The sequence below is a fragment of the Sorex fumeus genome, unplaced genomic scaffold, assembly GCF_029834395.1.
Source record: "Sorex fumeus unplaced genomic scaffold, SorFum_2.1 ptg000081l, whole genome shotgun sequence".
Classification (NCBI taxonomy): domain Eukaryota; kingdom Metazoa; phylum Chordata; class Mammalia; order Eulipotyphla; family Soricidae; genus Sorex; species Sorex fumeus.
Genome location: NW_026606138.1, coordinates 4,492,051 through 4,516,627, shown reverse-complemented (window position 1 = coordinate 4,516,627; position 24,577 = coordinate 4,492,051). Strand labels below are relative to the sequence as shown.

At 41.2% G+C, this 24,577-nt stretch overlaps 1 protein-coding gene across 2 annotated transcripts in view; it reads left to right on the top strand.

Annotated features, from left to right (window-relative positions):
* Positions 1 to 373: 373 nt before the first annotated feature.
* The window catches only part of RAB3IP (RAB3A interacting protein), a 46,002-nt gene continuing 21,798 nt past the window's right edge, over positions 374 to 24,577 (top strand). Inside the window, exons 1-4 of one of the 2 annotated variants that reach the window (XM_056130657.1) lie at positions 374 to 472; positions 1,096 to 1,235; positions 17,813 to 18,088; positions 18,736 to 18,994. In XM_056130657.1, the coding sequence (XP_055986632.1) occupies positions 1,225 to 1,235; positions 17,813 to 18,088; positions 18,736 to 18,994 (546 nt within the window). In that variant the 5' untranslated portion in view covers positions 374 to 472; positions 1,096 to 1,224. The remainder of the gene's footprint in view (positions 473 to 1,095; positions 1,236 to 17,812; positions 18,089 to 18,735; positions 18,995 to 24,577) is intronic. The other variant, XM_056130656.1, reaches the window with a different exon arrangement.

Below are 24,577 nucleotides of genomic sequence, written 5' to 3'. Positions count from 1 at the left end.
GATCCCGAGTCTCGGTCGGCGCCGACCAACTCGAAGTCACCACGAAAGGGTTCATTTCTCGGCTCCGGCAGGTTCACCCGAGGTCGCCCGTGGAGCCCTTGGCAACGGGGCTGAGACTGCGGTTCCAGCCAGTTCCCAGGGAAACCGGTCCGCGGAGACACCTGGGGGCCGGCCCCTCCCACCGCGCCCCGCGCCCGGGCGCCCGCGACGATTCCACCCGGCGCCAGGGGGCGCGCGAGCGCGTCGGCCCCTCGCGCCCCTGCCGGCCCCGCCCCCGCCCCGCCTTCCCTCCTTGGGGCCGGGCCGCTCCCAGCTCCCGGCCCCGCTGCCGGCGCACGCGCAGTGCCGCGCTCCCTCCGCGGCTCCCCGCGCCCTGCGCCCGCCGCGGCATCGCCCGGCGTCCCCCTCGCCGCCTCCTCCGGCTGCCTCCGCGAGCGCCCCCGAGCCCCGGCCGCGACCGTGGGCTCGGCAGGTAAGTGCGGCCGCGGGGGGAGGGGCGGCCCCGGGGCGCCGAGCACCGCCCCCTCCGCCCGCCGGCCCGGAGGGGCGGCCGCGGCAGGTGCAGGTGCGGCGCGGCGCGCGGGCACCCAGCCCGGCGGCCCCGGGGAGCGCGCTTCTTCCCCGGGCGTGCGGGGCCCCGGCGGGGCGGCGGCGGCGGGGCTGGAGGGTGTCGGAGCTCCTGCCCGCCCCGCGTCCGCGTTACTCATTAAACTGCGCGGCCCCGAGCTCCCGAGGTGCTGAACCCGGAGCCCGGGGACTTGTCGGTGGGCGCCGTGCGGCCCATGACTGGGTGCGGGGGCGTCCGGAGTCGCGCGGGGGGTCGGGGCGGGGGTGCCCCGAAGAGAGTTCCCGTCTGGAGTCCACGGGGAGCGGGGTGCTGAGTGACAGCACCGGGCGAGGCACCTGGCCGCGGCGTAGAGGTCACCCCCGGGTGGGTTCGGGGCAGCCCGCGGGGGGATGGAGCCGGCGCGCGCTGCTCGCGGCGCTCCGGACCCCGCGCGGTCCAGCCGGGTTGGCGTGGCGTGGGGGGTGGGGGTGGGGGCGGGAGGGAGGCGCAGCCGCGCGGCCGTAATGCAACTCTTGCTGCCCTTCCAGCCTGGACACCTGGTTCCGACCGTCCGAGTGGGGGGAACAGCGACCTTCATGGACTCCGAAAGTGATGCTCGGAAGTGGAATCTGCAGCACGCGAAGAGTTGCCAGTTATGGAATTAAAGAAAATCTGTAATGGCTAAAGGGTAAGGGCTGGAATAGCTAGAGCGCCTAGGTCCTATTGATCCCCAACCCCGCTCCCGCAGTGGCGGACGGAGGGTTAGTGCCCTACAAATGCAGCCCATTGCCGTGGCGACCTGTTTCACAAGCGGCTGTGTCCTTTCTCCCCCCCCCCCCCCCCCCCTTTCCCAACTCCTTCCTTTTGGGTAGAGGGAAAACCCGTGTAATCTTTTGCGGAGGAATGATTACATAATTGGAGAAGCGGATAAGAGGATTAAAACCAAACACTGCTCTTGTAAATCTAGTGAAAGACCCAGTTTCAAGCCATTATCTGCATCCTTATTTTGTTGTTCGTGCAAACTAAGAAAGGGAATGATAACTCAAGAAGAGAAGAGGCAGAATAGTTTTGGAGACCTTTCATAGTAAATATTTGATACTGTTAAATATTCCACCAGATTTATGGGGCCTTGTTCTGTTGACATTTGTTATTTATTTACTAGTACTGTGCATTTTGATAGAACCTTTCATGCTTGGGTAACTTGTGTATGCTAAATATGATTATGTAATCTAATCAGAAAGCCCTTGAGGAATGTATAGAAATAAATTTAGCAGTTCTACAATTTTACAACTATAAGAAGAGATCCTTTTCTCCCTTTAAAAGATAGGTAAATGGTTATTTTGAGTGCATGTGTTTGTGAATAAAAGTGGATACACTTACACTGTACTGCCTGGTAGACAGCTTGCCTGTGAGGCTGAATGTCTTTCATCAGAGCTGGGCATTTGGTGTTCAGCTGCTTTGGGTTGTTTCTAATTAGTAGGTTTCTAATTAAATCCAGTTGTGTCCTATGAATTAGTGTAATTATGTATATGCTGTCTTTAATATTTTATTTCCTCTAATTTTCCTAAATCTTCAACCTTCCCAGTGCACACACAGACAGGCTACACATAGTTTTTTAAATGGGTATGTTCTTAGGAATCTAGGTCAACCCTCTCTTTTTAATAAAGCAGAACAAAAACTTGCAGGTTATAGTAGTTCAGCTCATACACATTCCATGCACACACCCCTTCCTGGAGCAGGGCTCAATCAATTAGTGAACTGGCGAAATGAAAACTGATTAAATCTGCATAATTTTGGTTTCTTACTGTATCACCTTGAGTTAATCATTTAACCTCTCTTGAGTTCATTTCTCTCCACCTGTAAATGAACGTAGTATTAGGTTGACCCATATGAATTCACTTGTTTCTCATATGGGTTGACTTCCTATAAACTTCATGACCTGTGATGAGAATTGAATGAGCTGCTGCATGTGAGATGTGGGAAAGAAACAGACTATCTGGACAGTGTGCTTGTTGCTGGACTCTTGAGTCCTAGGAGCATTCCTGGGGGATGGGTGGTGATGGTGTTGGCTTTCACAAATCAGGCGCTTGAGCCTCGGATGAGATAACTTGCCTGTTGTTAATTAGCTGTGGGAGGTCATATGGCTGGTGAATGGTAAAGTTGGGATTCAAAATTGGGAGTATCCACAAGCAATTCTGGATGAGCTCATTTGCTCCTTCCATGTTTGGTCTTGCCTCCCATACTGGAGTTTTATAACTATACGGCGTCACATAGATGGAAGATGTTATTGATATGTGTATTTCAGGTTAAAAGGAAACCGTGTTTTCTGACGATGATGCTACAACTACTCTTGTGTACATCATGTACTAGTTTAAGCGTTTTATCAGCGTTTTTTCCTCCATAATACACTTGGAATTGGGTGGTACTTTATCCCATTTTACAGTTGACGAAATTGAGACTCTTGAGTGGTTATATAACTTGCCCAAGGTCACAGCTAATTAAGTGACAGGAGTAGATTAGAGGTCAGGCAGTTTGTCTTTAATGTCTTAACCACTGCACTCTACCACCTCATGTGTAGGTCATAATGTCGTAATGCTGAAGAATTGTTTTTAATTTAGTTTTTATGAGATACTTAATATTGGTGTACTATGTAATTCTTAGTGTATCACCAGAAGTTTTTAAATCATATTCACTGAACATCTACTCTGCAAGCCACAGTAGGGGTTAATGGAAAGGATTCATAAGGAGTGGGAAGATCAACCCTGTAATTTATCCCCTTTTGTAAGCTCCCCCAAATTTAGAAGGAACTTTCACAAACCCATAGGCATATATCCAGTATATGTTATTGTAATTTTAATATCAAATAAGACAGGTAGAGTAGTTGGAGAATGAGAAGGATGAGTGAGTGATGAGTAGAGAGGGATTTGTGTGTTGAAGAGGAAAGGCTTTGAGAATATTCTAAGGAATTCCAGTTTTTCAAGCTAAAACTGCCCTATAGGGTTTGGCTTAAGACATAGTACAACTAAGGGCAGTAAATTGGTTACTAAATTAGTATATACACTTGGTAATATGTTCTTTTGAAATACACTTAGTAATAGGTACTTTTGCAAATTTCTTTGTAACTAGTTCTCCTGTATTGTTAGTCTTAGATTTAGCCTTGTAGTACTTTAAAAATGTTAAAATTTTTAAAAATGTTTCCACAACATAGAGTACATGCCTTGATTTGATACTGATTTATTAATTGCATCTGTTAATAGTTAATTGAATAGACATTCTCTTCTAACAGTCATATGCTTTGAGAACAGAGCTTAGGTTTCAGTGTAGCCCTTTTTGTTTGTCTTTTGGCTGTGCTGAGCGTTGCTCAGGGATTACTTTAGGCTTTGAACTCAAGGGATCACTCCCGGCAGCCTCAGAAGTGCTTGGGATTGACCTTAGGTCTGCCACGTACAAGGCAAATGCCCTACTTGTACTATCACTCCGACCCAGTAGCCCATTTTTTAAGCTTTAATATGAACAGGAAGCCTGTAGTACTGTGCTGTTTAATGATGGATGATCACGGGAAGAATGTTAGAATAAATTGAAACTGATCTAGCAGTAGAAACGGAATGAAGTGTTCAGCGTGACAGGTGAGTGGTCAAGGAAGAGAAGGCTAACAACATACGGCATTAACTTGCTGTATCTGTTTTCAGCTTCTGCTTTCCCTTTCAGTTTGCAATAATGAATTAGTTTCATAAATTTAAATTACTTACAGTGATAGAAAGTTAAAGTAATTTTTATTTTAGAATATCAGCAGCATATGATGAAATAGCTGTATTCATGAGGCAAGATTATTTAGAGGGAGAAGAATAAAAATTATTGAAAAAGTTTCAGTTTCATGTGTAACTTGTAGCTAACAGGGTTGTAAGTCTAGATATAGTGGAAACTGGTGAATTTCCACATGTAAATAAATGAATTGATGTATTTAGAAACTACTATTTGGGAATATGAAAGTATCTGTGAAGTATAAGAAAGGGTGTAGAGGACGACTTAGAACCAACAGGTGAGTGAATTACAATTAGATGTATCTAGAGAAATTTTATTGAGTATTGTTTCTTGTGAGCACTAGGTTGATAGATAAGGGTGATGTATAAAGGAACTAAAATATTGTGAAAATCAGTAAGTGTGCATTAATTTTGGGGGGAGGGGAGCAAATTATTTTTGAACTTTGTACATCAGACTTTTTTCTCTCTTCCGTTTTATCAAAGTTGGAAAAGTTTTCTTCTAGCTTGTAAGACGGATGACTTAATATATTCGTCTTATGATTCCTATCATTATATATATAGCTATAATGCATTTTATTGTGCTTTGCAATCTAGAAGGCATTTTTATGTTGTAAGTAAGCCATGGGTTCTTCCCAATGTAAGCAGAAAAGCTAATTGCCACCATTATAGATGTTGAAATTGAGACTCAAATTAAGTGACTTGTTCAAGCTTACATCACTAATGACGGGAGAACTATAAGGTTTTATTTTTATTTTTATTATTTTTTCCTTTTGGTTCACACCCAGTGATGCACACGGGTCATTCCTGGTTCAGGCACTCGGGTATTACTCCTGGCCATGCTCGAGGGACCATATGGGATGCTGGGAATTGAACCCGGGTTGGCTGCGTGCAAGGCAAACACCCTGCCCGCAGTGCTATCACTCCAGCCCCGAACTATAAGGTTTTCTAATGTGAGTTTTTGATAAAATGCTCAGGTTTCCTAAATTTCTAAAAACTTTCTCCCACCTTGATAATATTTTGTGGTAGCACTGTTGCGCTGTCCTCCTGTTGTTCATTGATTTGCTCGAGCGGGCACCAGTAACATCTCACAATAAATTGTGAGACTTGTTGTTACTGTTTTTGGCGTATCAGATACGTCACAGGTAGCTTGCCAGGCTTTGCTGTGTGGGTGAGATACTCTCCGTAGCTTTCCAGGCTCTCCAAGAGGGGTGGAGGAATTGAACCCGGGTCGGCCGCGTGCAAGGCAAATGCCCTACCCGCTATGCTATCGCTCCAGCCTATATTTTGTGGTATTTATGTTTTATATTTAGATTTTAAACAATTATTTTTACTACACCTCCCTCATTTGTTGTTCTATACATCTGTACAGGACTCATTGTTTTTGTATACAAAATATATACCTCAGGGTATATTGAAAGTGTAGTAAGCATATATTTTTGCATATACAAAGTAAGGATGTTATTTGTTATTTAAAAAGAAACTAAGATTTAATAGTTAACTTGGGATTTAATTCTTTCATTCCAGGGATTTTTACTTAAGGAAAGTTAGTAACCTAGTAAATTCTGAGCATTTTCTGAAAATACTTAGAAATTTATAATCACTAATATCCCTTAGTACGTCATATGGTACATTTAGGTCATGTGGAATTAGTAAATGGAAATTAATTTGTGCCTTTTTAATTTGGGGGGCTTTGGGCCACACTGGAGGGCTTACTCCTGGCTCTGTGCACAGGGATCAGGTGGTGCCCAGGGGACCAAAGCCAGGGAAGCTGCATGCAAAGCAAGTGTCCTACTTGCTTTGCTATCCAGCCCCCGTGTGTTTCTAAAAGTGTAAGTCCAGTTAGGTACAGAGCTATCACACTTAAGACATTAACACTAATTCCTTAGTATCAAATATTCATATTCTTTTTTCGAATATACAGTGCAGTAAAATCAAGCTTCTGGTTGTTTATATGCTATTTTTTTCAAGTCCTATAAGGAACTGAATAACTATTTTGAAAACCCCAGTGTAGAAGCAAAATAGAGGTGATAGTATGATACCGAAGAGAATATTGCAGAAATCGAACATAAAGCAGTAACAAATGCTCAGTTCAATAGCTGTGCATAGAGAAACAATTCTTCTCTTACCGAAAGATGGGAGATGTTCAGGAATCTGACAGCATTCTGTTGAGGATCAACCCTTTTTGGCGATCCACTGTGGTTCTTAGGGGCCCCTGCTACTTCTGTGCTCAGGTTACTCCTGGCGGTAACCCGGGGAGCTTATGTATTGCTGTGGCTTGAACCCAGACTCCTGCTTACAAAGTATGTGTTCCAGCCTCATGTCCAATCTCTCTGGCCCTACATATATTGTTTCAGTTGTTCATTTTTCAAGGTGAACCTGCCCTTGAGATATTTTGGTTTGATTACTCTTTTTATAATTAGTCAAATGAATATGAATTTCTATTTAAATTGCCACGAACAAAATATGCATCTGAAAATTTTAAATTGGAATTGTCATTACTTCAAGTGTGCCACAGCTTCCCTGGTTATCAAAAGACACACACATGAATCTTCTTACGTGCCAAGAGTTTTCTGTTTCCCACAATTTTTTTTAATTTAAAATTATTTTTTTTAGAGTATTACAAAGCCATTCATGATTGAATTTCAGTCATACAGTATTCCAACACCCATCCCTCCACCAGTGTACATTTCCCAGCACCAGTGTCCCAGAATCCCTCTCACCACCCCAGTTCCCACCTCTACCTGCGTCTTTGGCAGGTTTTTTTGCACAGTTTTTAATGACAAATATTTGTCTTTAGTTATTGTTAGTTCTTTTTGTTGTTGTTGTTTTAAGTATTTATTTTTTTTTTTTACTAAACGACTGTGAGATACAGTTGCGAAGCTTTCATGATTGAGTTTCAGTCATACAGTGATCGAACACCCATCCCTCCACCAGTGTATATTTTCCACCACCATGTCCCCAGTATCCCTCTTGCCATCCCCACCCCATCCTAACCCCTGCCTCTGTGCAGACAGTCTTACTCTCTCTCTCTACTTTGGGGCATTATGGTTTATCTGTGTTCTACGCTTCTCCCAGTCATTTTGGCCTTTTATTCAGGGTGGGGAAACCTTTTTATCAGTCAAGGGCCATTTGGTACAGGCAGACAGGTAGGAACAGTCGAAGATGAGAAACAGGTATCAGAGACAAACCATATTATTTCACTGGGCCTTATATGGCCTCTGGGCTTGATGATCTCCAACCCTGCATTGCATGATTTTTAGCAGTAGAATTAGTTTATGACATCAGATACAAATGTTTGAATTCAAGTTGTGTTATTGATTCCTTGACTGTATTGAAATTAATCTTTCTGAATCTCAATTTCTTTCTTTAACTGCTAAATAAGTCAGTTTTGAAGAGATGCTTTAAAATTTCAAGGTGAGGAATAAATTCAATCTACATATTTCATGTAGAAATGAAGCATTTCATGGTCCAGCCTGTCACTCATTTCTAGGTTAGTTTTATTAATGCTACCCTTATTGCCTGACCGTTCTATTTCCTTCTTTGCTAATCTATTGTTTTCTTAATCAGTATCTAAAATGTAATATGTGTACTTCTCCTTGAAACTCTTCTTCCTTCTTCCCTGTAATCATTTAGTGACTCATAAGAGATTATGTACCAGTTCTTTAATCCAATCCAGTTCTGTTTTCTTAAAACTTAGCACCAGATTTTCCATGGAGAGTTAAAACTAGCTGTCTTCATTTCATCCAACTAGAATGACTGGTTAAAAAATAATATTAAATTTACACAGTGGAGTACTATGTAGCTGTTAGAAAAGATAAAGTCATGAAATTTACATACAAGTGGTACTACATGGAAAGTATCATGTTAAACAGAATGAGTCACAAAGAGCAGGATAGACACAGAAAGATTGCATTCATCTGGGGAACATAAAGTAACAAAATAGGAGACTAACATCCAAGAGTGGCTGAGATCAGTACCAGGAATTTTTCCTCCATGACTTGGAGGCCAGCCACACGTGCTAGGGGAAAAGGGAGCTCAGAAAGAGAAGGGAGCACCAAATAAAGGGTGTTGGGAGGAACCTCCCAGGATGGGAGATGCATGCTGAAAGTAGACTATAGACCAAACATGATTTCCACTCAATGCCTCTTTTGCAAACCACAACACCCAAAAGGAGAGAGAGAACAAAAGGGAATGCCCTGCCACAGAGGCAGGGGGGGATGGGGGGTGGGAGGGATACTGGGACCCATGGTGGTGGAAAATGGGCACTGGTGGAGGGATGGGTACTTGATCATTGTATAACTGAAACCCAAGCACAAAAATCTGTAAGTCTACAACTGTACCTCATGATGTTTTACTAATAAATAATATTAAGCCCAGTTATATTTATACAAAGTGTATTAGATAAATGGGCTGGAGCGATAGCACAGCGGGTAGGGCGTCTGCCTTGCATGCGGCCAACATGGCCGACCCGAGTTCGATTCCTCCGCCCCTCTCGGAGAGCCCGGCAAGCTACCGAGAGTATTCGATATGCCAGACACAGTAACAACAAAGTCTCCAATGGAGACGTTACTGGGCCCGCTCGAGCAAATCGACGATCAACGGGAGGGCCTTTACTTTACTTTACTATTAGATAAATAAATCCCAAATTTTGAATGCATAGAAGGAACTAATGGACTCTGTAACACTTTAATGTATTATATAATGCTGGGGGCAACAGTTAATTTTTTTTAATGACATTCTTAGTTTTAGTGATGCTTATTGTTCTCAAAAATTGCATGATATTTTTGTAGCAACTTACTAATTTTTCCAGGCATTATATGACTTAATACACGTGAAATTCTTCATAATAGTTAAGAGACAGTAAAGTCAACTCAGTAACTCCATAATGTTGGCTGTGTTTTCTGTGGTAATACTGCCTGCTGGCCGACCCGAGTTCGATTCCTCCGCCCCTCTCGGAGAGCCCGGCAAGCTACCAAGAGTATCTTGCCCGCATGGCAGAGCCTGGCAAGCTACCCGTGATGTATTCAATATGCCAAACACAGTAACAACAAAGTCTCCATCGGAGACATTACTGGGCCCGCTCGAGCACATTGATGAACAACAGGAGGACAGTGACAGTGACAGTGACTGCCTGCTAGAAAAGAGAAATAACACAGAATGCATATTAGGGATCAAAAGTAAATTGCATTGGTTAGCTTATTTTGTGTTGTTGGTCACACCCAGTGGTGCTTAGGGGATACTGAGGATCTGTCCTGGAAGTTCTAGGGAAACCATGAGGTGCTCGGCATAAACCTGAGGCCTCCTGCTACAAAATACCCTTGGCCCATGGAACACTCTCTTTGGCTCCTAATCTGCTTTTTATTTTGATTACGAACCAGCTTCACTACTTGGAACCAAGTAATAAAAATAATGAAACTGCTTCATTCAGGGTGGGGAACCTTTTTATCTGTCGAGCCATTTGGGTGGAGTTCATGCCCAATTCAATCAGCCTAATCAGTGGCTGAATAAATACCATTACTCCTACATTAATAAAAAAAAAAAGCCATTTGGCTGTTTATTGATACTTACCCAGAAGAATTTAATGTGTTTTTTTTTTTGCATGGTAAGTGATTTTTTAGATTTTTGAAAATCACTCAGTTCATGCAGAGTACCATTAGTCAATTATAAAATAAATATTAAAACTTCATTTATTTATTTGAAGAGTGGCGGGAAACAGTGCTCAGAAGGTCTGGGAGCCTCCCTCAAGCAAATCTTGGCCAACTGGGCAGTTGGTTCAACACCAAGGCAGGAGGATGCAATGTTTCTGTAGTGCTGCAGGTACCCACACCACTCTGGAAGCCTCTAGGGCCACAGTTGGCAGTACCAGGGTGACCCTGTGGTGCCAAGAATGGAACCCAGGTCAGGGGCGTGCTAGGTGTGTGCCCTAACTGCTGTACAATCTGGCTTTGCCCTACGTTTTAAATACCAAAAGATTTTTCAGCGCAACATCTTCTTTCCATAAATGAACTGAACTAGTGTTTTTGTCTAGGAGAATGAAATGTTGGTAGAGACCCTTCTTGGAGAGCAGTTTTAAGTGTTTATAGGCATGATCTTTGAGTGCTTCTGCGATACAGAAGACTCTGGGGACAGGTTTCTGAGATGGGCTATTTTGCAGCACAGGTGAGCCCAGTGACCCAGCAGCTGTGTGATACAGGCCTTTTGGAGGCTTGTGTCTTGTGTTCACAGACTGTGTTCCACTTTATGGCTTATTTGTATTTCTCACAGATGCTCTGTGCCACTCCTTAGACACTCCCCAAAACTTAATCATATTCCTACTACTCTGTAGGTCTTGTCTTTGGCTTTAGTTTTTTTCTGGAGTGCCTTTCTGACTGATTAGTTTACCCTTCTCATGTGGTCTGATAGTATTCCTTGCTTTTTTTCTTATTCTTTATCACTTGGTATTACTGCTCTACTTCATAGCTTCTTTTCCTTATTCTTTTTTGGTTTTGGGGCCACACTTGGCTGAGCTCAAGGTTTACTCTCAGCTCTTTGCTCATGGATCACTCCTGGCAGGCCTTGGCAACCATGCAGAATACTCAGGATTGTACTCAGATTAGATCATCTTTGTGCAAGACAGGGGGCCCTGCCCTTCCATCTCTCCGGCCCCCTTCATAGCTTCTAAAACTGTGGGTTGCAGCCCCTTATAGGATCATGTAACTGAGTGTGAAGGTTTTTGGGGAGTCTTGAAAAACTCGTAAAACAAATTTATGGTTTATCAGTAAAAGTTTGATTTATGTGCTTGTTTTGTACATTTGGGTTTGCATAAAAAGTTCTTGGGCAAAAAAGGGGTTTCAGATGAAGAAAGTTTTAAGATTCCCTGCTGTACTAGGTACTCTGGAGCAAGTGGGGTTTCTTCTTTTCCAGAGCCTGGCACTTAGTTGAAACTCACTACGTGTTAGAAGAATAACTGGAATAGTTTGTTTGCATGTAGAATAGAGGGTAGGTAGGTGGTAGATGAAGAATGGCAGTTCAACATAAGAGAAATTTACTAGAATTGTCTAACATTGGAATGGCAAAGCAGTTCTAAGTGTTGGAGGAATCTGAAATCTTCCAGAATTGGTTATTGTTTAGTCTAATGCTGAAGTTTCTTCAATTCTGGATATACTGGAACTCTCCCTGATACTTAGTGAATAACAAATACCAGCTGCTGTTAGGGGAGAAATGGCCTTATATTCTGTCCCGTGTGATTGCGACCCAATTTCCTCCTGATGTGGGATGCTATCTGAGGGTTATTTTGAAGTAAATTCAAGTAATTTTTAATAAGTATTTTGGTATTTCTGAAAAATAAGTATTTTTAATGTAATTATGCCATATTATCCTTAAAAGTTGTTAATTTGTAATATCAGTTAAATTCAGTGCTCAATTTTCCTTTATTATTTGTTTTTATGTTTGATTAATTCAAATAACCCAAGTCCAGTCTTGTAGTATTTCATTGTATCTCTTAGGTCTCTTTTTTAATCTGTAAATTCCTTCTACCTCTTATTTTTCAGTTTATTTACTGACTATTCATTTGTCCAGGACAATTTCTTAGTCTAGTTTTCTGTTGCTTTTATCCAACAATCACAAAATGGTGGTATTGCCTGTGCTCCAGTCACACTTTATTTCCTATGCTCTGAAGAAGATGTGGAGGCTCAAGATCCGTTTTCTCCTAAGAGGGCCATGGGTGTCCCTCGATGGGGTTGTCATCTCCGTTTTAACATATAATCTTGGTAACGTCAGATTTTGTTTTGTTTTGTGATGAAATGCTACCAGTGAGTTCAAGTTTTGCCAATTTGATCTATAATCTATGTAAAATTCCTCAGATAATTTTTTAATTCTGTAATTTTAATAGCTTTTGATAGTTATTGCCTAATTTCAATATTAAATATTGCCATTTATCATTAGACGTTCTAATTTGTAGTGTAATTTCATTGGAATTATATTTATTAAGGTGAGTTCGCTTAAGAGGAGGACTTCTTATAAACTGTTAGGAAAGATAGGTTAAGTACTTGATTCTTTATATATTTGTTTTGCTTTTTGGGTCATATCTGGTGATGCTCAGAGGTTACTCGTGGCTCTACACCCAGGAATCACTCTTGCTCAGGAGGACTATCTGGGGTGCCAGGATCAACCCCAGGTAGGCTTTGTGCTAGGCAACTGTCCTACTTGCTGTACTATTGCTCTGGTCCAGTATTTGATTCTTTATTTTACCACTTTTTCAAGACTGGTCCCAAGGACTGATTCAGGGGACCAATAAGGTATTTCATCCTTGTATCATTATGAACTCATGAATTAAAATTGTGTGTGTGTTGGGGGTGTGTGTGTTATTTGCTGATCTTTTTGATGTTATCCTACGTTTGGCTTGTGTGATTCCTGTTGATGCCACTTGGCAAGTCTTAAGATGGTTTTTTTGCTTCCTGGTATTACAGCATGTTCCTGGGTCCTTGATTAAGTTACTCCCCTGGGTCTGGTTTCTTAAAGAGTCCTGGTTCTTTTTTTGATGGGAAATGGTATTACTCTAGGTATAAGGTGTGATCATTTCTCTGGACTGGGTACTATGCCATTTCGTGCCTGATAAAGTCAGGCACGATTTGTGTGTGTGTGTGTGTGTGTGTTAAAGAATTAAGTACATTATTTTATTTATTATTTATTTATTTGTTGAATTACCAAGAGAACAGTAACAAGGCCTTTCAGTTCAAGTCTCGGTCGGTCATACAATGATCAAACACCTGTCCCTTCACCAGTGCACATTTTCCACCACCAAGAACACCAGTATCCCCCCCCCCCCCCACCTCCCACCTGCGTGGCAGATTTCCACTTTGCGCGCGCTCTCTCTCTCTCTCTCTCTCTCTCTCTCTCTCTCTCTCTCCCTCCCTCTCCCTCCCTCCCTCCCTCTCCCTCTCTCCCTCCCAACATTGATCACATTCAATATTATGACAAAAGACCCACCACTGTTATTTGGAATTTTCCCCAACATTCAGACCTGCCACAAAGACATCCTTAGAAAATTTGTTTTCTAATGTTGATTATGAAGAGCATATGATGTTGTGTGGCCACAATAGTGGCCACACAAATTTGGAATTCTAATATTTTAGTAATAAATCTAGAGGGATTACTGCCAGAAGCCCCTGGGTTCCGAGATTAGTATGTGTGCCTCTGGGTTCATGGTCGGTCAGAAGCCGGAGGAGGCATTTGAGGGTGGCAACCCAGAGCATTGTCATGGTGAGAAGTAGGGTCGATTCCACCTCCCATCCCATTAAGCCACCTGTGCCTTGTCAATGCAGTCACATAACTGGCTGTTCATTAGGCTCTAAAAAATGCAGGACACCATGTCGCCGCCGCAGAGGGGGACAGGTGGAAGGACAGACACCCTTCCCCTCCCAGGGTGGCATAGCACCATAGTTAAATACACAGTCCAGATGCATTTTGGTTGGGCATTATCATTTGCTCAGATTTTCCCACCACCAGTCGAACCTGATTTTCAGGGAGAAATGCTGGATGATTTACTTTCCATTGACCACTTTGCATATAAGGAAATGTCACACAGCCACGTAAGTGGCCGCATGGTTCAGAAAAAATGTCCTGGTACCCGCATGCCAGAGCCATGCTTGTAGAAGCTCATGGTCACTGGGATTCCATCTGGAGAAGGTGGGGAGACAGCACCTACCCCATCTGGGACCTCCCGGTGATATTGGCTCTGTTTGGGACCCGGAGCATTCTCCGGGAGCTGTGGGGCCCTCCAGCTGGTTTTCTTCTTTGTTGCTGTGTGCTGTAAGATGGCGTTAGGGGGCGAGTTGTGGGCGTGACTTCCGGAATCAGAGGTTGTCAGGCACGATTTTAATAAAATTTTTTTTTTCCGTATCGATCTTTCAGATTCAAATTTAGCACATCTGAGTTTTAACTTCCTTGACTTCTTTTTATATGCTGAAAATCTTCTGAATGATACTGACATAACTTATTTGCTTAATCTAGTATATAAATATTTCAGAATAGTAATAGCAATGTTATTATTTATGATTGAAATTTTTTTCACTTATTTTTGTTTTTATCATGTATCTCAGGGATATATAATTTCATGATGTTTAAAATCCCTTGCTTTTATATCTTTACCCACTCTAAGTAATCATTTTATTTTGTGTTATCCTATTTTAAAAAATGTACAGAAGTACACACATCTACTCATGTACATATGAAAAAAAAGGTATTTCTCCTTAGATGAAAATTAGTTTATTATATAATCATTTTGTTTTAAAAATTTTGTTCTTTGTTCTAGAAACCTCATTAGAGCAGTATGCGATGTTCTCTTAACAGTGTATAGTGCTTCATTATGAGCTTGTAGATGGTTAGTTCAGTCTTGTACTAATGTCAGTAACCCTTCTTCCCCCCTTCTTTCTTTTGTTAATTATCTTTGGATAAAGCCCTAATAGTGAGCATGCTGGGTCTTAGGATTTATTAGTATTCTTCCAGATAATTTTTCTCCCATAAAGTTTGTACACTTTGTTTTTTTTAAAAATGTGTATGTGTTCCCACTGATTCATTGAAACTCTAAGGTGTAGAGAGGTGAATTATAAGTTTATGGAGTAGAGTAAGTAGCGTAAGTAATTTCTGATCATATGTCAGAATTTAATAGAATTATATTTTACTTTATGGTGAAGTGTTTGTTATAGTCAAGTAAATATAAAATCATCAGGACAAGATGTTTCCTTGATTTATAATGAATAAGAAAAGAAAAATAACACTTTACGATGAAAAAATAATAAATTATAGTTGAGTGTTCGATAATTTTTTGGATACAGTTTTTCTTTTATTTGGAATAATGAACATTTTGGGCAATCTTAACAGGGCTGATTTCATCTTGAGGGCTGAAATGAACATTTTATACAGTAAAGAAATGATTTATTAGATTTGAAATTTATAGATATACTAGTTTTAGGGTTTTTTTCCTTTTTGGGTCACACCCAGCAATGCTCTGGATTACTTCTGGCTCTGCACTGAGGAGTTACTCTTGGCAGTGATAGGGAGACCTGATGGGATGCTGGAGATTGAACCTGGGTTGGCCATGTGCAAGGCGAGTGCCCTACCCACTGTACTATTGCTTCGGCCCCAATAGTTCTAGTTTTGGTCATCAGTGATAGCTTTGGAGGGTCATCTGTAATATATTTATTTATTTTTGCTGGGGGCACACTTGGCTATGTACAGGTCTTACTCCTGACTCTGCACTCGGGGATTACTTCTGGCAGGTTGACTCTATGGAGTGCTTGGGATTGAGTCCAGATCAGCTGCGTGCAAGGCAAGCATCTGACCTGCTGTACCATCCAGCACCTAAGGATTTTTTTTGGGGGGGAGGGGGGACTGGGGCACTCCTGGCTCTGGCTCTGCACTCAGAAATTACTCTTGGCCAGCTTGGAGGACCATATGAGGTGCCAGGATTGAATCCTGGTCGACCTTGTGCAAAGCAAACACTCTTCTCACTTGACAATCACTCCCAGCCTCAAAACCTTTGTAATGGTTGTAAAAGAATAAGCATTTTTAGATTAATGAAGGTTTGGAAGGGTTATTTTATGAAGAAACAGGCTGGAAATGTACTTCAGTGGTAGATTGCTCATGGGAGGCCCTGGTTTTGTCCATGGTTCTACAAAAAATAAAAATAAGTAAAAATTGTGTATTGTGTTGGTGCTTGTGTTTGGGAATGATGTTTTGCAAAGGAACCATTCGTGACTATCCAGGTACTGTTTTAGGAAGCAGAGATGGGAAGAGGTATTGGGCTTAGATCACAGAAGACTTGAATTTTCAGACTACTTAGCTTGGATACTTGTTTTTTTAATAGATGCTGGGAAATCAAATATTCTAAAATTATTTTTAGAGTATTCAAGTAAAAGGATTTTAGTTTTGGTTTTGAGTTTTTATCTCAACTGTGATGTAATTGTGTAATTACATGATAAGTATATTATTTTGGCTTATGGATAAACTGAAGCATACATATTATTATGACTATGATAAAAATGTTTATTGAGACCATACTGTGCACTAAATACTTAAACATTATTAAATACTTTAAATAGGATGTTGCCTTTAATCCTTTCAGCAACCTGGACAAGAGAGAGAATATTATTGTCCCCATTTTTACCTGTTCAAGCATGTCGATGATAAAATGTAATTTTTTTAAAAAAAATCTGTATGGCTGTGTATGGAGATGGCAGCAGTTAAATTCAAGAGCTTCTGCAAATGATTTTAACTTAAGCACCATAAAATATATACCTAAAATATATGCTGAAAAGAAAAAAACAAATAAACTAACATTGCTATTGCTATTCTGAAATGACTATATACAAGATTAAGCAAGTAAGTTATTATGCCAGTGTCATTCAGAACAAGATTTTCAGCATATGAGAAGAAATCAAGGAAGTTAAAAACTTAGAAGTGCTACAGGAAAAAAAATCCTATTGAAAACATTCCTAATTTTATTCACTGAAAAGGCATAGTGCTAACTCCATCTATCTCTCCAGCCCAGAAGCACACTTTTTATTCATTTTTCATGGTTACTAATTATATTCATTTAAACAGTATGAGCTATGATTTTCAAGTTTATTCCAAGTCATATAATTTGCTTTATGTAACCTTTGTGCTTTGAGGACACTTAAATGGCAGATGGGTTTAGTTTTGTTATCTTCGCTATCTTTTTTATTCTTGTAATACTTTATAATGGACACAAATACATTTCTATGACTTATGTTTCTTGTAAATTTTATGATTTTAAAATAGCTACTTTTTACATGCTAGGGGAAAAGGCAGCTCCGATAGAAAAGGGAGCACAAAATAAAGGGTGTTGGGAGGATCCTCTCAGGATGGGAGATGCATGCTGAAAGTAGACCATAGACCAAACATGAATGCCACTCAATGCCTCTTTTGCAAACCACAACACCCAAAAGGAGAGAGAGAACAAAAGGAATGCCCTGCCACAGAGGCAGGGTGGGATGGGGGGATGGGGGGTTGGAAGGATACTGGAATTAGGGGTGGTGGAGAATGGTCACTGGTGGAGGGATGGGATTATACAATGGTTATACATTGGTTATAAAATGGGATCATTGTATAACTGAAACCCAAGGACAAAAATTTGTAAGTCTACAACTGTACCTCATGGTGTTTCACTAATAAAAATTTTTATAGTTTCTGACTCTTGGCCGTTGATGGGACATCTTATTATCTCATTCCTACTTTGGACAAACTGGCAGGTTACTGAGTGTAGCCTGCCCACACGGCAGTCTGGCAAACTCCCCGTGGCGTACCCAATATGCCAAATACCAGTAACGATGATGGGTCTCATTCTCCTAAAGAGCCTTGAATATAATCTCAGGGCTAGGATGAAGGAGACGTTACTGGGGCCTGCTCGAGGCAATCGACGAATAACAGGATGATTTGTGATATGTGATGTGTGAAATTTAAAAATAAAAAAATAATAAAATAGCTACTTTTTGTTTAAACGTAGGTTATCCTATGATGAGGCTTTTGCTATGGCTAATGACCCCTTGGAAGGCTTCCATGAAGTAAACCTTGCTTCACCCACTTCTCCCGACCTTCTTGGCGTATATGAACCTGGAAGTCAAGAGCAGACTACCTCACCAAGCGTCATCTTCCGGCCCCCCCCTTCCACGCTGTGCTCAGCCCCGATTCAGGCGAATGCGTTAGACGTTTCTGACCTTCCGACACAACCTGTGTACTCATCTCCCAGGCATTTAAATTGTGCAGAAGTATCTGGTGTCAGGTAAGTGATTGGTAGAATGTTTATTTTGAAGTTTCATATTAAATAGATGGACAGTTTGGTTGCCTTATGTTAAGTTTTATTTCAGAAAACTTGCATAATATAAGAGAATGTTAGTGTTCAGAAGCAGGGGTCAGCAAACTTTATGTAAAAGGGCAGGTAGTTTAGGCTTTGCAGATCATACAATCTGTCACTGTAGTTCAACTACTGTTATAGTGAAAAAGCAGCCACAAACATCACATAAATGAATATGCCCCAACAAAATTTTATATGTGTACACTGAATTTTAACTTTCTATAATTCTGTCCTACCACAAAGTTATTATTGTTTTTTTCCCGCCATTTGAAAATATGAACGTTATAATTGTTATTGGGCTTATATGTAGGTAGCAGGCTGGATTTAGCCCAGATTTAGTTTTTCAGTTTCCGCTCTAGAGTAGCATTATTTGGAAGCATTTTCCTAAGTTGATGATGATGTTCTGTTTCTGTGCTATACAATATAACCATTGGCCACATGGTGGCTATTAAGGACTAGACCTGTGATTGCTGTGGTTGAACATGAAATTCCTTAAATATAGTACAGTTCTAGACTGTGTGTTTATGCCAGTTTTATTTGAGCATCTGCTGATGTTTTCTAACTCTCCTTTACAGCCTCCATGTTGCAGATCCAGCACCTAGTTCTACCTCTGAAGTCACAGCTGGGTCAACTAAATTAACTCCAAGAAAGGATCATTGTAATGCAGAGAGGGAATTTTTACAGGGGGCAGCTGTAACAGAGCCTTGTGATGGCAGTGATGATATTTTTGGGTTGAGTCTTGATAGTTTGTCCCGTTTACGAAGTCCATCTGTTTTGGAAGTCAGAGAAAAGGGCTATGAAAGATTAAAGGAAGAACTTGCAAAAGCTCAGAGGGTAAGCTAAAAGATACTTTATTCTTGCATACACTCACAGTTAATATTTATCTATAGTTTGGGACAACTCAAGTGATGATATCGTGTAGAATTCTCACCCCTCTCATATGCAGATACAGCTCCTGGTGGGCAGCATTTAGAAATCTCTGAAAATCATTGTGCAGCAAAGAAACTGATCTGAGAATACTAATAGGAAAAGTGAGATTCTGAGTCTCTTGATGTGTCCCCTACATTGCTTGGTAGGCATCCTCTGTAATGCACATTTGATGAGGTATATTTCATGTGTAGGTTTTCCTTCTGTATGTCATTGACTTTGTAGTCATTTACTTGAAATCATTTAGTCCAAGTTGTTTTGAGGAATTTTTTTAGTAATATTATCTTTACTATTCACCTGGCTTGAATATTTCTGAATTTTTTTGGTTATTTGATCTGTTTCCCCCCGATCATCTCCCCCCCCCCCCTTGGTCATCCTAAAAGTTTTATTTGTTCCTAATTTTTTAGCTACCTCATACTCATTTTCTGAGATGTTATTAAATTTCAGAAGGAAGGTTATGCATATATGTCTAAGAAAAAAAGGAAAAGTTCTAAATCCGAAATCTTTCTTTTTTAATAACCTAAAAGAATAGCACACTAAAACCAGAGCAAACCGAGGGATGAAAATAATAAAGATGAGAGTAGAAATCAATAAAACTGATAGCAACAGGAAGTAATGGAAAGTGAGTGAAGCAACATGCTTATTCCTCAAGAAGATCAAGAAATTTGCAAATGTCTGCAGGACTGATAACAGCTTGTTAATCTCAGGATTGAAAAGGGGCTCTCAGTATAGCTCCTACAGACATAAGAATATTATAAAAGAGCAGTGGGAACAGCTCTGCACATTGGTTTGACAGCTTAGGTGAAATGGAACAATTCAGACTCAGAAAATGGAAAAGATAGGGTAAACATTCTGTAGGTGCAATTTCCAGCATATTATGGCATTTCACAAGCCTATTCCTATCCTTTCCCTACCAGACTTGTCTTTCAAGAGTGTAACATGTATATTCTCCATGCCTAGCATAGTGTAATACAATGACTGACGCACATTTTTCCTTACAACTGTTTCAGTGAATGTCTCATGGTTTAACAACCAGGCAGTAATAAGACATTTTTGGATAACTATATTTTATCAGAAGAAAATTCCATAGCCTTTTTGGAGGTTTTCCCAAAACGGGGTGGGGAGAAAGAGTGTGCTGAGGTGTGGTTGTATTTGATAAAAGAATAAGTAATTCTCTTTAGAGCTCCAAGCTTGCAAAGGAATTATTTATTTATTTATTTATTTTTGCTTTTTGGGGTCATACCCAGCGATGTACAGGGTTTACTACTGGCTCTGCGCTCAGGAATTAACCCTGGCGGTGCTCAAGGGACCATAGGGGATGCTGGGAATCCAACCCGGGTTGCCCGTGTACAAGGCAAATGCCCTACCCACTGTGCTATTGTTCCAGCCCCTTGCAAAGGAATTTTAAATATGAAATTATTTGCTCAGTTATGGCAAATTGTGACTCAAAATTATGTTAACAGCTATTTTTATTTTGATTATCCTTTTAAGAGAGGACAACATGTTTTTTTTTTCTATCCCTTTAACTTATATTGCTTTCCTATTTAAAAAGTGGCTTTCTTGTAGGTAGGTAGCATATAGTTAGATCTTGTTTTTCTAATCCTAATATCTGCTATGCCTTTTGACTTATTAGCTATTTACCTTTGCGTCTCTGTGCAAATATAGTGATTGCTTTAGGGCTTATAGTGTCCTTTTTTATTGTTTTTTGGAGCCATACTCAGTGGTGCTCAGGGCTAGCTCCGGCCTCTGCTCAGGAATCACTTCAGGCAGAACTCCAGGACCATATACATGTCATACTGATCTAGTTGCTGTCTCTAGTATTGTTATTATTTGACCACTTTCAGTCTGTTGATCCTGTGCAGTTTTTTTTTTTTTTGGTCACACCTGGCAGTGCTCAGAACTCGCTCATGGCTCTGTATTCAGGGATTACTTCTGGCAGGCTCAGAGCCCTTATGATTGAACCTCGGTCAGCTGTATGCAAGCAAGTGCCTTACCCACTGCGCTATCTTTGTACTATCTCTTACCTGTTGTATAGCCACATGTGCATGTTTTTAAAAATTTCAGAGGTTGTAATTGTTACCTCTGAAAGATTTTTCCATTTTGCTCCTTCCTTCCCCTGATTCGTGCCCTGGCTTTCTTCCCTCCCTTCCTCTCATTTCCCTTCCCTTTCCTTTCCCTGCTGGCTCTGCGCTCAGGAATCTCTCCTGGGAAACCGTCTGTAGTGTTGGGGATTGGCTGGATCAGCTGTGTGCAGGTCAAGCAACTCATCTGCTGTACCGTATCTCTGTCCCCATCTCTAAAAGTGGGAATTGCGTCTTTCAAATGTTTTCCTAACTTAAAACATGCTCAGTCTTTCCTCTAGGTTCTTGGATATGCGAAAAACAATTCAGTAACTTTTGTTCTTGTCTAATGGCACTTCAATCTCTTCAAGCTCTGAGTTGCACCTGGACTTGCCTGATTTCTTTCCCTTTCTGCAGGATCTGTGTTTGTGGGATGCACCAAATCCATGCTCAGTGTGACCTTGCTTATGAACATTTACTATGTCCTGTTATAAATGAATTTAAAAAATATATTTTTAGGAACCAAAGTATTCACAGTCTTTTTTACTAAGCTATTTAGGGCACAAAAGGAAAATGGAATTTGACTGTATCCTTAAAGAGTTCACTAATCATGGAGAAAAGACATGTTTGTGTGATAATATTTCATTGATACTGAGTTTTAGGTTTCCCCCCCAAAGCATGTGAGTCTTTAAATAGCAACTGACTAGATGACAATTATGGTAGTTGTCATTGCCTGCTTGTTTGTGAACTTGTTCATAACTGTCCATGTTGTGATTAACTCAATTAAATCAGGTGACCTTGTTGGCCTTAATAAAGTATCTTCAAAAGATTAATAGACTAAACATAAAATAGGCTAATTATAAGGGGCCGGAGAGATAGTAGAGGGAGTAGGTTTCTTGCCTTGCATATTTCCCTCCGCATCTTAGCTACTGTAAATTTTTGTTTTGTTTTGATGCTGGTTTGATCCCTGGCATCCTAAATGGTCCCTTGTGCAGAGCCAGGAGTACCCTGAGCATCACCAGATTTTGCCCCAAAACCAAAAATAATGAATGAAATAGGTTAAATATCGTAGGGTAAATATTAATAACTTAATTGATTAAATATCAGTGTGATCTGACATTAAGGCAAAAGGTAACAAAAAATAGAATAACACAAAAATCTTTTTTTGTCAGTTTAAAGAGTTCCCACCCTTAAGTGCAAAATGAAAAATTTTTAAGTACAATAGCATTATATCATTTTTGACAGCTTTGTTCTCCTGATGTATAAAATACTGTAAAATTTTAAATTTAAGTTAAAATTCTAAATTTAAATTTAAAAATCAGAGGTCTGGGTGATAGTTGAAAGAGCTAGAGCGCAAGCTTGGGATGTGAGAGGACTGGGTTTGGCACCCACATTGCATGGCCCCAGAGTACCTCTGAGCACTGAGAGGGGAGTTGCCAGGGAGTATCACTGGGTATGTCCCCAAACCAGAAAAAGTAAAAAAAGGATCCGAGTTTTGTATTCTGTTTCAAATACCTCTCAAATTTACTTGTCCAGTACTACCGTCTACTTACACTCAGTTATACTTCTTGCCCAAGATATTTGAGTGGTCAGCTGTCTTTAGTTGTTTAATCACAGTTTCTGAGTCAGTGGTTTTTTTGATTTTTTTTTTTAACCCTGGTTTAAGTTATCATTTTGAATTCCAAATTTGATTACCGTTATTCTGCTTAAAAGTTTTCAGTGACTTTCTACTGTCTTCAAGGTGATTTCCCCTACCTTTAAACTGAGTTCTAGTTTCATGCCAAGCCTTTGCAGGACTGGCCCAAAACCAAACTTTCTGGTTATGTTTTTGTGGCATGTATCCCTCCACATCTTAGCTACTATAAATTTTTGTTTGATTTTGGTTTCCAGCCACACCCATGCGATGCTCAGGGCTTACTCCTGGCTCTGCACTCAGGAATCACTCCTGGCAGTGCTTGGGAGAACATATGGGATGCTAGGAATCAAACCTGGGCTGGTCATGTCCTGTCAAGTGACAAGGGAAGTGTCCTATCCACTGTACTATTGTTCTGAACTGCTATTATACAATTTATAGTATATTTGTGTGTTTTTGGTATATTTATGTTTTATTTCTTTACATATGGCAAAGACCACTTTTTCTTGTGTGTACACATCATACTACATAACCCACATCAAATGCCTTGTGAATCTTTTTTTACTTAACGTAGGGGCCACACCCAGTGGTTGTGGGGCCCCAGGATGGGAGGCAGGGCCATGCCAGTCAGTTTGGTATCTGGGACTGGCAGTAGTTAATGGCAACCTTGGCCGTCTTGGCAGTGCTTGGGGTAGGTGGGCTTGTGGGTGGACTTGTGGTTCCAGGCCTGGTCCTTTGCCACTGAAGTCATAGCCCAAGCCCTGCCTTGGAAATCTTTCCCAGCACCACCCCTTCCTGTCTGGGTTGCCATGCCTGAGAACACTGGCGGAGCCAGGGATCACAGGTGTCAGGGATCAAACTCAGCCTCAGAAATGCCAAGTTGGCGCTCTGTTTCTGAGGCCCTTCCTCAGGACCACCTTGTGAATCTTTGCTACCACTATTGGGGTCTGGCTGTGAATGTCATGGGTTGTATCCTCTTTCTTTTTTGTGTGTCTTTTAAGCACCTAGATGAATGTCTGGTGTGTTGGTAACAGAAAAGGTCATTTTATTCAGTGAATTTTGAGTGACCTTATTACAGTATATGGGAAAGTACTGATAAGGAAAGGTAGAAGTGAAGTTCTCAGAACTATGCTCATGAATGGTGAATTTGACGTTAGGTAGATTGGGTTGGACCTTGAAACACAGACAGTAGTGTGAGAGAGATGCTCGGCTCACTGAGCATATGCTTTGCGTGCAGGAGTCCCTGGTTCCATCCTCTGTACCACCTGGTCCCATGCACTGCTAGAAGTAGCCACTGAGTACTGCTGGGTCTGACCCCAAATCCAAAATGATGAAAAATTAAAGAGAAAATGATCAGACATGTTTGGATGAATAGGATCAGATTGGGGCAGGGAGGTGGAGGTGGGGTCCCAGGCTCAGTGCTGTTCAAGGTGGCTCATGGACACACACTCAAAAAGAGGTACCAGATTTGACCAGTGCTCTGCAGTTACCACCTAGAAATTTGAACAAGGAGCCCACATTTTGTTTTACACTGATATTATGTAGCTCTGCAGTTACCACTGATATTATGTAGCTGTGCAGTTACCACCTAGAAATTTGAACAAGGAGCCCACATTTTGTTTTGCACTGGTATTATGTAGCAGGTCCTGCCTGTTCCAAGGTAGACAGGGCCAGTCATTCCCCTCCCCCCCCCACCCCCGTTAGTCTCCTCGTCTCCTTTCCCCTCTGGATAGGACTCTCCTCTATGGGGGTGTTTGTAGTGATTAAGGGGTTCTAAGACTTTGAGGTATCCCCCTG